We start from the raw sequence: 13,457 nt of genomic DNA, 5'->3' as shown, positions 1-13,457 counted from the left end.
ACCTAGTTTGCAGAACTTTTTCTTCTTTTTTATCAAAACAATGGACTGGCTCGACGAGTGTGAAGAGAAGCAGAAAATGAGAAGGGAAGTTGCTAAAGACAGCAAACTTGCATTGAAAACAGTAAGCGTCACCATAGCCACATTGAGGTAGCCTGTTTTATTATTTTGACTAATAAAATTGTGATACTGAATGTCAAAGAATGAGCAACTACTCCTCATTATTAAATGTTGCTTTTTAGTTTTTTACCAGCTTCATATTATTTAATTAAGGTTTTAACTGGGTAATGAATGAATATTTCCATTATTTTGTATTGGGTTTAAAATTAGAACAAAATGTGATGAAACTAATGGTTCTACTGCATTTCATTTTTTCAAATAAAATTCATTTGAGGCGTTTTGGAACATCATCTTTCTGTTTTGTTGTTGCTTTTTTGTTCCAGCAAAAAAACAGACATCCATTTTTTTCCCCACAACATGCTGTTCTGAGCCGCTAATGGATTTACCGAATGGATGCCCAATCAACACCTCCATTATCTGCATCACTCCCATCTAAAAATATCTCTTGCGTCACTTCCTCCCTTAGGTGCCGGCAGTTACCTAACTACAACACTGTTGGATCCCGAATTGGACAGCACAGAGGGAAATTGAGTTAGGTGATTAATGTTCGATTGCAGTTCAAAACAGCTTTGGTTAGGGTTACGTTTATGGAATTGTGCACAAAAGTGGCATCAATTGAAGTGTCTGTGAAGTAGAGTTTGGTCTTTTTAAGGATATGAACCTTGACCAAATGCTGTATGGGTGACAGGTGGTCATAAAAAAAGCCAATAAAGGCTCACTAAGGGCAGAATGGAACAGGTGGCTAAAGGCTAGAGTTACCTCATCTTCAGTCGAGTTATTTGTCTTTTTGACACCATAAACGCTTTCAAAGCATTTAGCAGCACTGATGGTGTCATTGTAAGGATAAGCTTGCTGAAATATGTGCACAGATCGCCAAACATTGGGGCCCTAGCAGCAAAATATACGAGGCCCGGAAGTGAGTTTAGGAAATGTAAATTCAATTACACCTCGGCAGCTGCACAGTTGTCATTAGCAAAACTACTTTGCCAGTGAACATATGAGCCGCAACTAACTAGTACAGACATTTTGTTTTGATTATTATTGGAGTTTATTACCTTTGTCAAAGGAAGTTACTTCCATCAGCGATCATGTGTTAGATAAAGTGGAATAGTATTGTTTCCCAAGGAACTTCTGGATTAAATTGCAAACGCTCACATTTGATCTGAATTCCCTTAATTTCTCCATGACTACAGTATAACTCCAATTGACAAACTTGAAGGATCTATGAAGGACTAGAAGTTGATAATGTGACAAAAATTGGAATTCGCAACTACCTACTTTCTAGTTCTAATACTGTTCCAGGTGCATCTCCATTGACAACATGCAATAACATATTCCCAAATATCTCAGTTACTAATGCTTCTAATATATTCTTTCTTAAGATTATGAAACCATATTTGGTCATTTATGTTATAGTGTAATTTCCCGTAGGTAATTATCAAAATTTGTCATTTCGAGTATTTCAAAAGGCACTTAAATGCGGTTCAAAATCTGGCACTGTGGACATTCACTCGAGCCTACATGCCACAGGGGAATTGATTTCATGCAGTCAATGCAACAGGTGACTCACCTTTCCTTACGGCGTAGACATGAGGGGGTGACGAACCCCGTAGTCGAAAAGAAAGGCTGTCTGGGTTGTCAGGGACCTTCACGATCCTGAAAGAGAAATAACCCGTCAGACCGGAGTAGCCCAGGCTTGAGTACACGTGTTTGTTTGTGTGTGCTTTGACTTACTCCTTGGCTTTGGTGGTGACCAGCAGCCGCAGGGAGCGTCGTGCGCAGAAGGCCTGGTTGATCATGGTTTCCACCTCAGCGAAAGGCCTGAGGAACAACAGGTCCTCGTTGATGGTGTGGATCTTCCTGCCCACCTGCAGACCTGCCATCTGGATGGACAGATGGACACGCATGACCGTTTTAATAATAGGTCACACTGTCCCACTATGCCTGCAGTCGGATCGTTAGCAGCGTCACGAGAGGACTGCGTCGAGTATTACCGCTCAGCGCTTGCATTACCAGGTTCAATGCACTGTGAAGTTTTGATAATAATAAAGAGCACAGTCCGAAACCTACCGTACTTTTGATCTGTAAACTGTCATTCACTATCATGTTGCACAATACATTTCTTAAATCATACAACTGACGCATGCTTTGCTTGTTTTTGTCAGGAACAAGCTTTAACGAACCTGCTACAAATGATACTCCCACTACGTGGCGACCTGCTATAGGACATGAAATGGAGTCACGTTGTGAGAAGACTGTGTGCCCTGTGTGAGTCCAGTGTCCTGGACACACATCCGGAGGGGTGGCCTTGGCTGAGCTGGGGCCTCGACTCTGGATAACGGCCCAGGATGGATGAATGACCGGGAGGAGCAGAGACGAGTTTGCCTGACTTGATGTAATAGTATCATAGTCAAAAGCCTGTGTGTGCGTGCGTGTGCGTGCACGTGAGTGAGTGTGTGAGAACCCCTTTGAGAGCCCCATGGGAATCAGCTGAGCCGCATTCAATGTTCTGTCACACAGGCTGTGTCACAACTACCAAGGGTATTATTGTGGAGAGGTTGGGGACACTGAGGATGATGAATAAAAGACAAAGTGGGAAAGAGAGGAATGGAGAAAAGAGAGCCGAGATTGAGGGTCTACTGTGAAAACAGTACAGAGAAACAGAGAGAGATTATCCAGACTCTGAGAAGGAGAGCAATGTGGGAAACTGAAATGACATAAAGAAATGGCACCAAGTTGAGTTGAGACATTTGTCAAGACCAAATGATCTTCATTTGGATCAACACTAAATTGTTACCTTAGATAGCCACCAGGTGCATATGGCTGATTTGTATCAATAAAATCCATTCACACACAAAAACATCCTCTGCCTAGAGCTAGGAATTTGGAGTGTAGCTCAAAGTGCCTTGCATGTATTCAAAACAAACCTCCAGTCCACCATGTGGGACATTGTATTTTATTTGTTGTGTGTCTTATTTTTGTGAAGGAGATGTGAGTGGACCTGCCCAGTGGCCCGACATCCAATCACAACAAAGCTCCTCCAGGGAAAGAAAGAGACGGACAGCAGCCGTCCAAACATTAGACAGCCATTACCTACAGGAACTAATGCCATGAGGCAGGGGGAAGGAACATTGAGTCTGTGTTTGTGTGTATGTGTGAGTGTGTGTGTGTGTTACCTCTGCATGTGAGCCTCTGGTGACAGACTTCACCACAATGGCTTTGTTTTTCTCCTCAATCTCAAAACCGTAATCCTCCTCCTCGGGGTGAATCTAGCACACAAAGATTAAATTACTCAATTTAACCTGTCTAGCACGTACAATCATTGGCCACTTGCGGCTCTATCGAATATTCTGCCTTTACACAGATAATACTGCCTTTCTTTTCTTTTTTTTTTTTATTGGAACTGTTAGCAGTCTATCATCGTTGCTGTCGTCAGCCATTAGCGTCATTAATATTATGACCTGCTCATGTAGCAATTCGAAAGTAAGGAAGTATGTCTGATGAGAATGCAATGTTAAACACATGATTTGCCTACGATTTGCATTTAATCTATACTGAAACTTTGCAATCGGTCCACTGGTCTCTAATGGTGTATGTTTGAGTGTAAGAGTGCGTAATGTATAGCATCTCTGCTTCTTGCACTCTACTCCCCATTTAGTGGAAGCTCAATGTTGTCATTAGTGAACACATTAGCTAGTTTTCATTAAGTGAGCGCCATCTTCCTGCTCCAAAGCACTGATAAGCTAGAGATGATGGTGTCAGATGAGAGGAGGATGTTCTATGGTATGGAGAGAGTTTCTAAAATTATACATGGCCCTTGCTGAGTGCAGTCTAAAAGGTCGATAAGGCCTTGCTAAGATGACGAAATAAGATTGATTGTGCTTTTGACTGTATGGTGCAAGTATCATGTCTGAATATGAATTTGAGCCAGGGCTGTACATAGGTGTTGAATTACATACGGTATACCCAGTGACAAATTTTAAAGCAAAGCGGGCCTTAAAGAATGTGCGGAGGAAACACTCTCCAATTGTCATTGCTTGTGTCTCCATGGAAAGTTAACATTGATGCAACTAGATACATTATGTGCCAATGAGCCATAGAGGGCAGAACTTAAGATGAGTTTTTAAGATCTTACTTGGGGAATTAGTCTCTCCCACTTCAATATCAACGTAGCAAAGTTTTAAATAAGTCATCATAATCCACTGGGAGAAAATTCTAATAAGACACAATGAATTCTTCATTCTTGACAAGAGTACCAGCAGATGGTGGTTGGTGAAAGAAGGCAGTTCTCTTGTGTTCTAATGCGTGTTTCAGAGCAGAGGTATACGAAGCCGGTTCTCAAGGGCCGCTGTCCTGCATGTCTTAGATGTTTCCCTTCTACAACCTGATTCAAATGATCAGGATTGTTATGAGGATTCTGAAGCCTTGCTAATGACTTGATCATTTAAATTACGTTTGTTGGAGCAGGAGAACACCCAATTTTGTGAGGCCTACTTGATAATGAAGAGCATGGTGATCAAATAAAAGATCCTTCTTTCCATAAGTTGTCAAAGAAAAGAATTATAACTTCTGACTAGCAACAAGCAGCTACATTAATGTTGAAAGAGACCAACTAATGTATTCTACAGGACTGAATGCAAAAAGGGAATCTCGGTCCAGGCAGGACTGTTTCTTTCCTTATTTTTGGCCGTACTTTGCCCCACACATATTTGAAAACTCACCACCAGAGACTTCACCAAGATGTTTTCAATGAGTTTGAAGTCATTCCGCTGGAGCTGTTTGCTCTTTGAGCTGGTTCCTTCTGTTTCCTCATCCGCATAGAAGCGGAAGAACTGAGACTCGTCTTTGAACTCGCTCTTCTCCAAAACTGCAGGAGGGATCACAAAATCAAATGATGAGAGAAAACAGAGTCCTCTGCTTGACTATTGAAAGTACATATTGCAGCACAGTATTATTTTATGGTAGTCTCTTACATGAGCGACACTTGCGCAGTACTTGACTGATGAGTGATGACACTCACTTTGAGTGCACAAGCATGGGCACATCACCGTACTTTTGCATAACAATTGCCAAGACATGCCAAGCGAGACTCTCAAACTGTTTATGGATCTTAGCATGTTTGACCAAAAAATATTTCACTATGTAAGCCTGTGGCCTAATAACTTTGGCTTTTGTCCGAGCATTGAGATTCTAACATCTGGATTAATTTAATTAATTTGCAAAGGCAAATTGCGTACTTTCTTTGAAGTGGAAGAGATAGAAACAAATGAAAATGAGTCACAAAAGAACAAAACAAATGAGTCAAAACAATAATTTACAGCAGAATTTGTGTGTGCTTGCTTGTGTGCGTGTGTGTCTGTGCATCAGCCAAAGGTACCCAGCTGTTGAGAAGTTTAACAAGCACCTGGCACCCCGAGTTCCATAAAATGATTACACACACGCGCTGACGTTGGTCTTGTGCCACCTCGAACCAAAGTGAGTCTTATTTCCTCTGAGTCATCGAGGCTATGGTGTCATAATGACAATTATTCAACTGGAGGGAGTGCAACAACGTGTTTGTTTATATAGCAATGTCTTCTCTTGAAAGTTAAGATCGGGATGTTCAGGGTTATGCCGAGGAAGATGATTGTGTGCAAGTGAAAGTGCTCTGGCAGCTTTCACACAGAGTTCAACGCCTGAATGTTTTGCTTTTTAGTTGCCTGTTTTGCACCACAACACAGATGGAGATGTGGAAGTCAAGGACAACCCAAAGAAGAAGAGGAATGAAGAATTGGGTGAAGGGCAACAGATGTGCTGGCTAAAATGAAAGTGGCAGAAAGAAAAAGGTTATGAAAAAGGACAACAGAAAAAAAAAATGGACACGCCTGAAAAGGTGACGCTTCAAAATAGAAGGTATCTGCGTGTATGCATGTACATGTATGTGTGTAGCCAGTACTTACAATTACTTAGTGGGATTTCATGCAGAAACTGTAATTTATTGTAATATGTAAGGCACTTTCTTACACATAGCGTCAACCTGATACTCAAATATCAACTTGTCATCAATTACTGTGCTCAGGTATTCGAAATGCTGCATCCTCTCTACAACCATCAATCATCAGGGGAGGCGGAGACATTGCTGGACTTCCGAAAATGAATCACCATTTCTCCGGTTTGGGAAACATTCAGATTGAGGAAGGACGACTTGCGACTTGCGAGTGAATTCTTCCAGTACAGGGCCGGGCCACATGAGTTGTCTTGACAAAGGAGTGAATCACTGCCTTCAATTACAGTTTTATTTTAGGTTTGTTTAGAATGTGTCGTTTTCAGCATTCGCTTGGATTACGTTTATTTTAAAAAGGGCTAAAGTGGGGGCATATAATAAAAGCAATACGATATCAAAAGAGTGTTGGTAGAAGCACCACAATTTGATTATTTTACCAAGACTCGTCACACACAGTACGAAAAATGGAAACAAGGCAATGCCAACGTAAATGTCATTTTAAAAAAAACAACGCGTGGCATTCACGCAAACACTTTTGATCATGAAGGTTACCTGCTCATATTGAGCCTTGAGGCAGTTGCTGTGGTTCACTGGAACAACCCAGACAGCAATGTAGCTAAACTAAACAAGCTCTGGTTAGGATGCACTACAAATGCTTTTTATGTTCAACATACTGGGCGGGAGGGAAACACCAGCACACTAACACAGTGTGGACAAAAAGATTAAAGAGTTTATGACGCATGGTATTTCTTAACGCATCCGTCCCTAAAATTAGGGAGTGGACCAAAAACAGTTCTGAGGTCAGTTTTTGGTGGGTGGGTCTTCAGTGTAAAATGCCATAGTCACCCTCAAGTAGAAACAAAATTTTGTTCTGTTCTTGATTTCCTATTGACGTCCACTTGATGATGGGTCATTTTTTTAGCAAAATTTCCTTGTCTTTTTGTACACACTCAAAATTACGGCTAGTTACCAAATTACTTAAACTCTGACTTTTTAGGATAGACATTTCAAGGCTGAAAAAAACTAAACTTTGTGACTTAAGTGTGTATTTTTTGTGACATTGGTTGGGACAGTACTTGGAAATATTGGTTTGGATGATATGTTAAAAAAATGTATTGCTTCAGAAAAAAAAATTGCGCTATAGAGTAGGCATATTGCTTACAAAACTAAAGCAATCCCGCAAATATGTGGCTTTTCTGCTAATTACAGTTGCTTTGTAGTACAAACTCCAACTAAATGGCAGCAGGTACTGACCGTGATGCAAGAAGCCGTTGTTGCAGAGACCAACACCCAGCGTCACTGCATCCTCTCGTGTCGAGCAGTCTCCCTGGAAACCATGACACACACTGTCATTCACTATCATCACCGGTTTACATCTTCACACACCTTGGTGCAAAGCAGATTACAAAACAGCGGGGAAAAACTGTATTTTTTTTGCACCCATCATGATGGTGTTGATAAATAAGTTTCCATTCAATGAGACACTTAAGCTGACACACGCATGTTGTTACTTTGACAACTGTGCCACTCAAATTGAAACAGTACCTGTGAGAGGAGCCAATCCACGAGTTTGCAAGCAGGCACCACGGATTTAAATGTTTTCAAATGATGGTCTCTGTCCCTAAAGCAACAAAAGTAAAATCAGTTATGTTCATTCAATCAAAACGTCGGCATTTGCTAAATAAAACCAAAGACAAACACAACTCCTCACATTTTTTGTGAATTTGATATGTTCTCCTTTTTGTCATATTCCTACAACTACTTTTAGTATATTAGTTTGGTAAGAAATTCAATTGGCTAGTATGTCATATTCAATGTAGGGTCTCAAACTTCCCCAAAAAAGTGTGAAACATGGTAGACAGGCACACTATCAAATACAGGGCAGTCTAGAAATTCAATTTCATGTTGTATTTAAAATGTTTGTGCGTATGTTTTACTAAATTGTCTGGTATGCGTTGATGTGCGTCCTGTATGTTTTGGATTTATTGAACGTCAAGTTTTTTGTCTGCACCAACGCGACCTGAATACTGTAATCGGATTAAGAACGAAGGGCTGCATGTGTGCTTCAATGAACAGCATACTTTTGATTTTCCATTCTTCTCCTCGGTTGCCACTTCATTTTTGCAAAGTGAGATAAGCTCCAGTTAGAAAGAAAAATAAAGTGAGCAAGGAAAAGGGCAGGTGCTTACTTGATGACGGGCGTGTGGAGGCTGTGAAGGCGGCAGTACAATCTGACACCCTTAAAGAGAAGAACCACAGGGCCGTTGACTCAGAGAACATTACACACCTTTCATAAACAAGCACATAAATGGCTTCAACGCCGGAAATTTTTAGCTGAGGTGCCCCGAGGCCAGTCTTGCAGAGAGCAAATCTCAACCCTAATGTTGCCAAATCAGATTAAAGAGCAGAGATGGGTGCCAGAAGGGATACACAGAAGTGATCATCTTGTTAATGTTTTATTTGAAAAAAGTACACAGCGAGAGGATGACGACAAAATTGGGATACCTTAGACATGATGTCCTCCAGCTCGCTGCGGGCCTTGTAGGTGCCGTCGTCGTAGCGGAAACGGTACAAAACCTGCTCGTTTTTGAACTGATGCTTGTCTGATACTGAAATGACACACGGGAGGGGGGACGGGGTGTTCCAATTTCAGTCATGTGTAAATATTTTCCTACGAGTATTGAGAATTTTAAAGTATAGAAAATATTGGTTCGTATAATCTTGGAACAGATTCTGGATTGCACTGGATTGTTGATCAAATCTCATTGGAAAAACGGTGTCCACTGACGTAATGTTAAGAAGCAAAGCGATAGCTTCAGGGGAAACCGCAGTTATAAATTCACGACTGGGCTCAAATGTTCACCTTGGCAGACACTTATTAATTTCCATAAACATCCTCCAAGCAATTTATTGCATTCAAATCTAATTCTCGCTTCCACTGAATGCATCACAGAAACTGGAAAATAACAAATATTTAGTCCAACACTAAAGACACCACAACAAACAAGCTGCTGGTTTTCATTATCTAAACCAAAGGAATGTGTCGGGAAAACAGTTGTTATGACATGTCAAATATTAGTTTGAGAGTTTGTCAGATGAATAGTTCAGCTCTTATGGTTGTGGTGCCACTAAATGTACAGCTGATGAAAGGTGAGAAAATCTTAAGTGCCTTCCTTGTAAATGTTGAACCCGTGCATGACCCATATCACTTGACCTCATTTATTGACACCAACTGTGCTAGGCCGGAATCTTCCCCAAAACCTCAGTGTAAAGCCACAGAAGCTAGCATGTCATCACTGCATCTCCCTATGGGGGTTAGCCACAGTGACGGTAGACTTCAGGGGGATTTTCCATGAGAAACTTAAAAAAAAACACTGGGGGCTGGAGAGGAGACCCTTGAGCACCAATGTGGATCACTTTATCCGTACATTATTTATAGCTGCTTATTTGTCTTTCATTGCCTGATGCATTATTCAGGTAGGTGGAGCTGGAAATGTCATGAGAAAGTCTTCAGTGTGGCGAGAAAATTGCAAAGAAAGAAAGGTTTGGGTGAAATCTGCTGCTCCACTAGATATCGTCAGTGAAATAACTGAAGCAGGGAAATGAGAATGCAGTCCAAATTTGGATCGGCATCAGATTGCAGACTTTCATAGGTGTCCACCTCATTCGTATGCATGAATTTTAATAATACGACTCATGCATGATTAAGTGAGGGCAGACCGCCATTAATGTTTGATTTTTTTTTCTTCTGAAAATTGCTCCCTCTATCCCAGATACATTCAAGATCACCTGCGAAATTGAATGTCACGAGGTTGAACATCTAGCAGCCCAGAAAAGATCATTGTTTTCAAACACGAACACACACACACCAACAAAAACATGAGGAAATTATGGAAATTGTCAGAAAAATGTATTTCCCCCATAAAAGGTTCCTTAGCAAGTTCCAACCTTTTCCAAAGATATCTCAAAAATGAATTTGCTTAAAATGTCTTTGTAACTAAAACGGCAATGAAAACAAGTTTCTTGGCGGAGATAAGTAAATAAAAACATAGGATGAAAATTAAGCAAATAGCTTTTGGTGTGTATGAACAAAACAAAAATGGACAAATAAACGCAAGAACAAAGAGGGAAAGGAAGTCAGTCTTGTGTTGAAATCTCACCATGGTGAATGATGCCATTTTCCAACAAGGCTTGTCCGAGGTTGACCCCTTCGTCGGGTTTACTGATCTCTCCGCTCTCGATCAGCCACGATACAAACTCGCTGAGAAAAACAAAGAGAAAGGAGTCAATGATGGATTTTTTTTTAACTCACACAGAACTGTATTGCTTTATTTTGATTCTTGTGGGATGACGATTTTAGGGAGGGAGGGAGGGGTACTGGCTTCAGAAATGATTAGAGCCTTGAGTTCAACTGCTGATTGCACCAATTGCCAATTATGGATTGTGAATCAATTTGGATCATTTCAGCAAGCTGCTTAGTCATTTTATTCACATTTAGAAGCCACTCACTTCATCAGTTAAACACGTTGCCTTCTGAAACAAATCAACATGTTAACTGTCAGGACTTCGCATCAAAGCGAATTCTACTATTTGGAGTGGGGGAGTTCATCTCCTAAGACTCCAGCGGAGACAGGGTAGCAGCTGGAGGCGCTTTGAATTTGTGAGAGGAAAAAAGGACTTTTAGTAATGCGGCAGCAGCAGCACCGCTCACTTGGGTGGTAAAGACGCAACAATATTTGTGGTGCAGCGATGCATCCCGCGCCAAAAGAAACTGAGCGGACGCAAAGAGTCCAACTGTTTCTGTTGGATCCTGTCAACATTTCTTCAAGCATTAACTGTGAAAAAGCAGATGAAGATGTTTTGAGTCGTAAGCATCTTTTTGCCCAAAGCTTTGTCTCTATATGACAACAAGCGCAATGCATTATTGACTGTGCTATTGATCGCTAAATGGCTCTTGTCTGCTAATGGGAAGGGCAGCCCATATGAAGCAGTGTTTTTCTTCTATGTAAAAACCCAGAAAAGTGCAAACAAACCAGAATAAGAAAACTAGGGGAGCAATCAGAGCATCTGTCATACATACTTTTAACTGAAATTTTGGGGATCTAGAAACATATATGCTATGCTACCTTTACTTTCCCATAGATGTGAAGGTGAGTGTTCATTATTGTTGCTATAAACACTATGTGCACAGTGATTGACAAATCAAGGCCAAAATCAAATTCATCCCATAAACCCACAAAGTAAACTAACAAAGTGATCAGCACCAAAATGAAAACATATCCTTGGCAGAAGTATACGGTCGTTCCACATTTGCATATCAAAATGCACATGGATAAGGTTAATGTGTCATCCAGTAGGATCACAAAATCCACTCTGAACACTACAACCAAGGTATGCGCAACATTTGTCTTTCTAAGACATAATTTAATAAAATGAAAAAACTATATTGCACATATAAAACTGTGATATTATTGCTACTTACATTAGTAGTCTTTAGATTTAATGTCAGCCGGGCATGTATGGAAATAAAAAAAGATTTTGTTCTCTTGATTCTTGAATCGACTCAGTCTGCTTGCATCACTTGATCTCAGGACGCGAGCGCATGCATGCACATATGTGTGTATGTGTGCTTGTATACAATAATAATGAGGCTGAAGCCGCTGGCAATATTAATGCATTTACATTTAAATTATGCTTTCAGGCATCGGTGTAATGTATGTGGCCGCCCCCTTAGTGAGTATACACAAAACAAACACACCTAGCTGCTATGGCAAGTGTGTGCATGCACGTCGAGGATGCAAGAGAAGAGAGCGGACACCTTGAACCATCTGCCATGGCAACCTTTGTCGAGAGCCCGCAGCACAAAAGTTGCACTTGATCATAATTAATTTCTCTGACCAGGGAAGAGCCAGGTGCGTCCGATGTCTCTCGGGTCCACGTTTGTCGCATTTGCGTTCAATTTTAGCACACGGTGCCTCTTTGTTCGTGAACGTTCACATCAAGGCCGGTGACTGGTAATCAAAGTTGACAGCGAATTCAAGTGCGTGTAGGTGCTATGCAAAATTCATTTGGGTTACGGTACTGTTATAGAAATTATCATGATGACCATGATTGCTAATGGTGTGTGTGCGTGTGTAAAAAAAGCACAGGAAGCTTTCCACCACCACGCAGTGAATGATGGACGATAAGGATAATGGCTTGGTGCGCTTCATCCATGCATGTTGTTTGGCCTTGAACCAATCATGAATACGATCATATTGCATTTTGTTCTGATATTCTCAGGACAATAATGTACAGTATACAGAGTTAGACAATGCTTGCTGCTGTTTTTACAAACCTGTACATCAATAACTCAGTCGCCCTTCTAGGATGAACAAAGTTTTTACTGAGTAAAATGAACGCTAGTGCCAATCAGATGAAAGCTGAAAGGAATTTGGACATGATGCCCATTTATCCCCACAAGTGTTTTCTTAGCATGAAGAAGAAAGGAAAAAAATAATACTAGGACAGTGTTAATGTGTATTAACGCTGACAAAGATCAGTTAGACGATGACATTTTGCTATCAGGACAGCAGACTGTTATCAAAGCGGCCACTCTATTTAATTAAATAAGTGTGCAGGCACCGGCTGCTGCCCATTGGACAGTAAGACGAATGCACAGAGCAGATACGAGTTGCCCTCGTCAACTGCACTTGACACGGTGATGAAGTGAGGACAGCGCGGACTTGCAGGAGGAGAGAAAGCTCACGTCGACTAACATTACAATTTGAACTCGATTGAAAGCGACTGCCGGCGCTGAGCTGTGACATACAAGTGGACGGGCAGAACATGATAATTATGACTCACAATTTTAAAATAGTGGGCCCCGATGGGAACAAACGGAACCGGTGGCACATTCAGTTAAAGGGCAGAGAGAGCAGAGTGCTGCCAGAGGCCCATCATAACCATCCCGCTCTTTTAGAACTATATTTATTTCTCTTTTATTTGGCTCCAACTCATTAAATCATATTATTGTACTCTGGTTCTTTAAATCATATTGGAAGTCAACAAAGACCAATGTTTTGCTAGTATGTGCTCTGCTATGAAAGGGTTCTTATTACGCTTCACAAACAAGCCAGACGAATTACTTATGCTATTTGTATTCAGAGGACATCGTGTGATGCCGCTGAGGAAATTGTTGATTGGAAAACAACAAGCAATTTTTTATTTGTCTTTTTCTTATTTGGTTCTGCTACATTTAAAAACATAATTCCTATTGTGCATTTGTATTTATGTTGGAATTGAATATCATGTGTTTGACCAGAGAGCTTTCATATAATATTCTACCAACAGCCATATATATCCATAGTTTCAAAAC

The 13,457-nt window shown here is 40.8% G+C and overlaps 1 protein-coding gene across 2 annotated transcripts in view; it reads right to left on the bottom strand.

The window, feature by feature from the left end:
• Positions 1–13,457, bottom strand: part of prex1 (phosphatidylinositol-3,4,5-trisphosphate-dependent Rac exchange factor 1) — a 62,580-nt gene that overhangs the window by 16,008 nt on the left and 33,115 nt on the right. For both annotated transcript variants that reach the window (XM_049755595.2, XM_049755594.2), the window contains exons 11-19: positions 10,261–10,361; positions 8,606–8,709; positions 8,290–8,339; positions 7,646–7,721; positions 7,355–7,427; positions 4,839–4,984; positions 3,294–3,386; positions 1,852–2,000; positions 1,688–1,773 (exon numbers count right to left, since the gene is read on the bottom strand). In XM_049755595.2, coding sequence (XP_049611552.1) covers positions 1,688–1,773; positions 1,852–2,000; positions 3,294–3,386; positions 4,839–4,984; positions 7,355–7,427; positions 7,646–7,721; positions 8,290–8,339; positions 8,606–8,709; positions 10,261–10,361 — 878 coding nt within the window. The remainder of the gene's footprint in view (positions 1–1,687; positions 1,774–1,851; positions 2,001–3,293; positions 3,387–4,838; positions 4,985–7,354; positions 7,428–7,645; positions 7,722–8,289; positions 8,340–8,605; positions 8,710–10,260; positions 10,362–13,457) is intronic.

The sequence above is a fragment of the Syngnathus scovelli genome, chromosome 2, assembly GCF_024217435.2.
Source record: "Syngnathus scovelli strain Florida chromosome 2, RoL_Ssco_1.2, whole genome shotgun sequence".
Taxonomy (NCBI): Eukaryota; Metazoa; Chordata; class Actinopteri; order Syngnathiformes; family Syngnathidae; genus Syngnathus; species Syngnathus scovelli.
The sequence above is the reverse complement of the archived record's forward strand: the minus strand, read 5'-3'. Positions and strand labels throughout refer to the sequence as shown.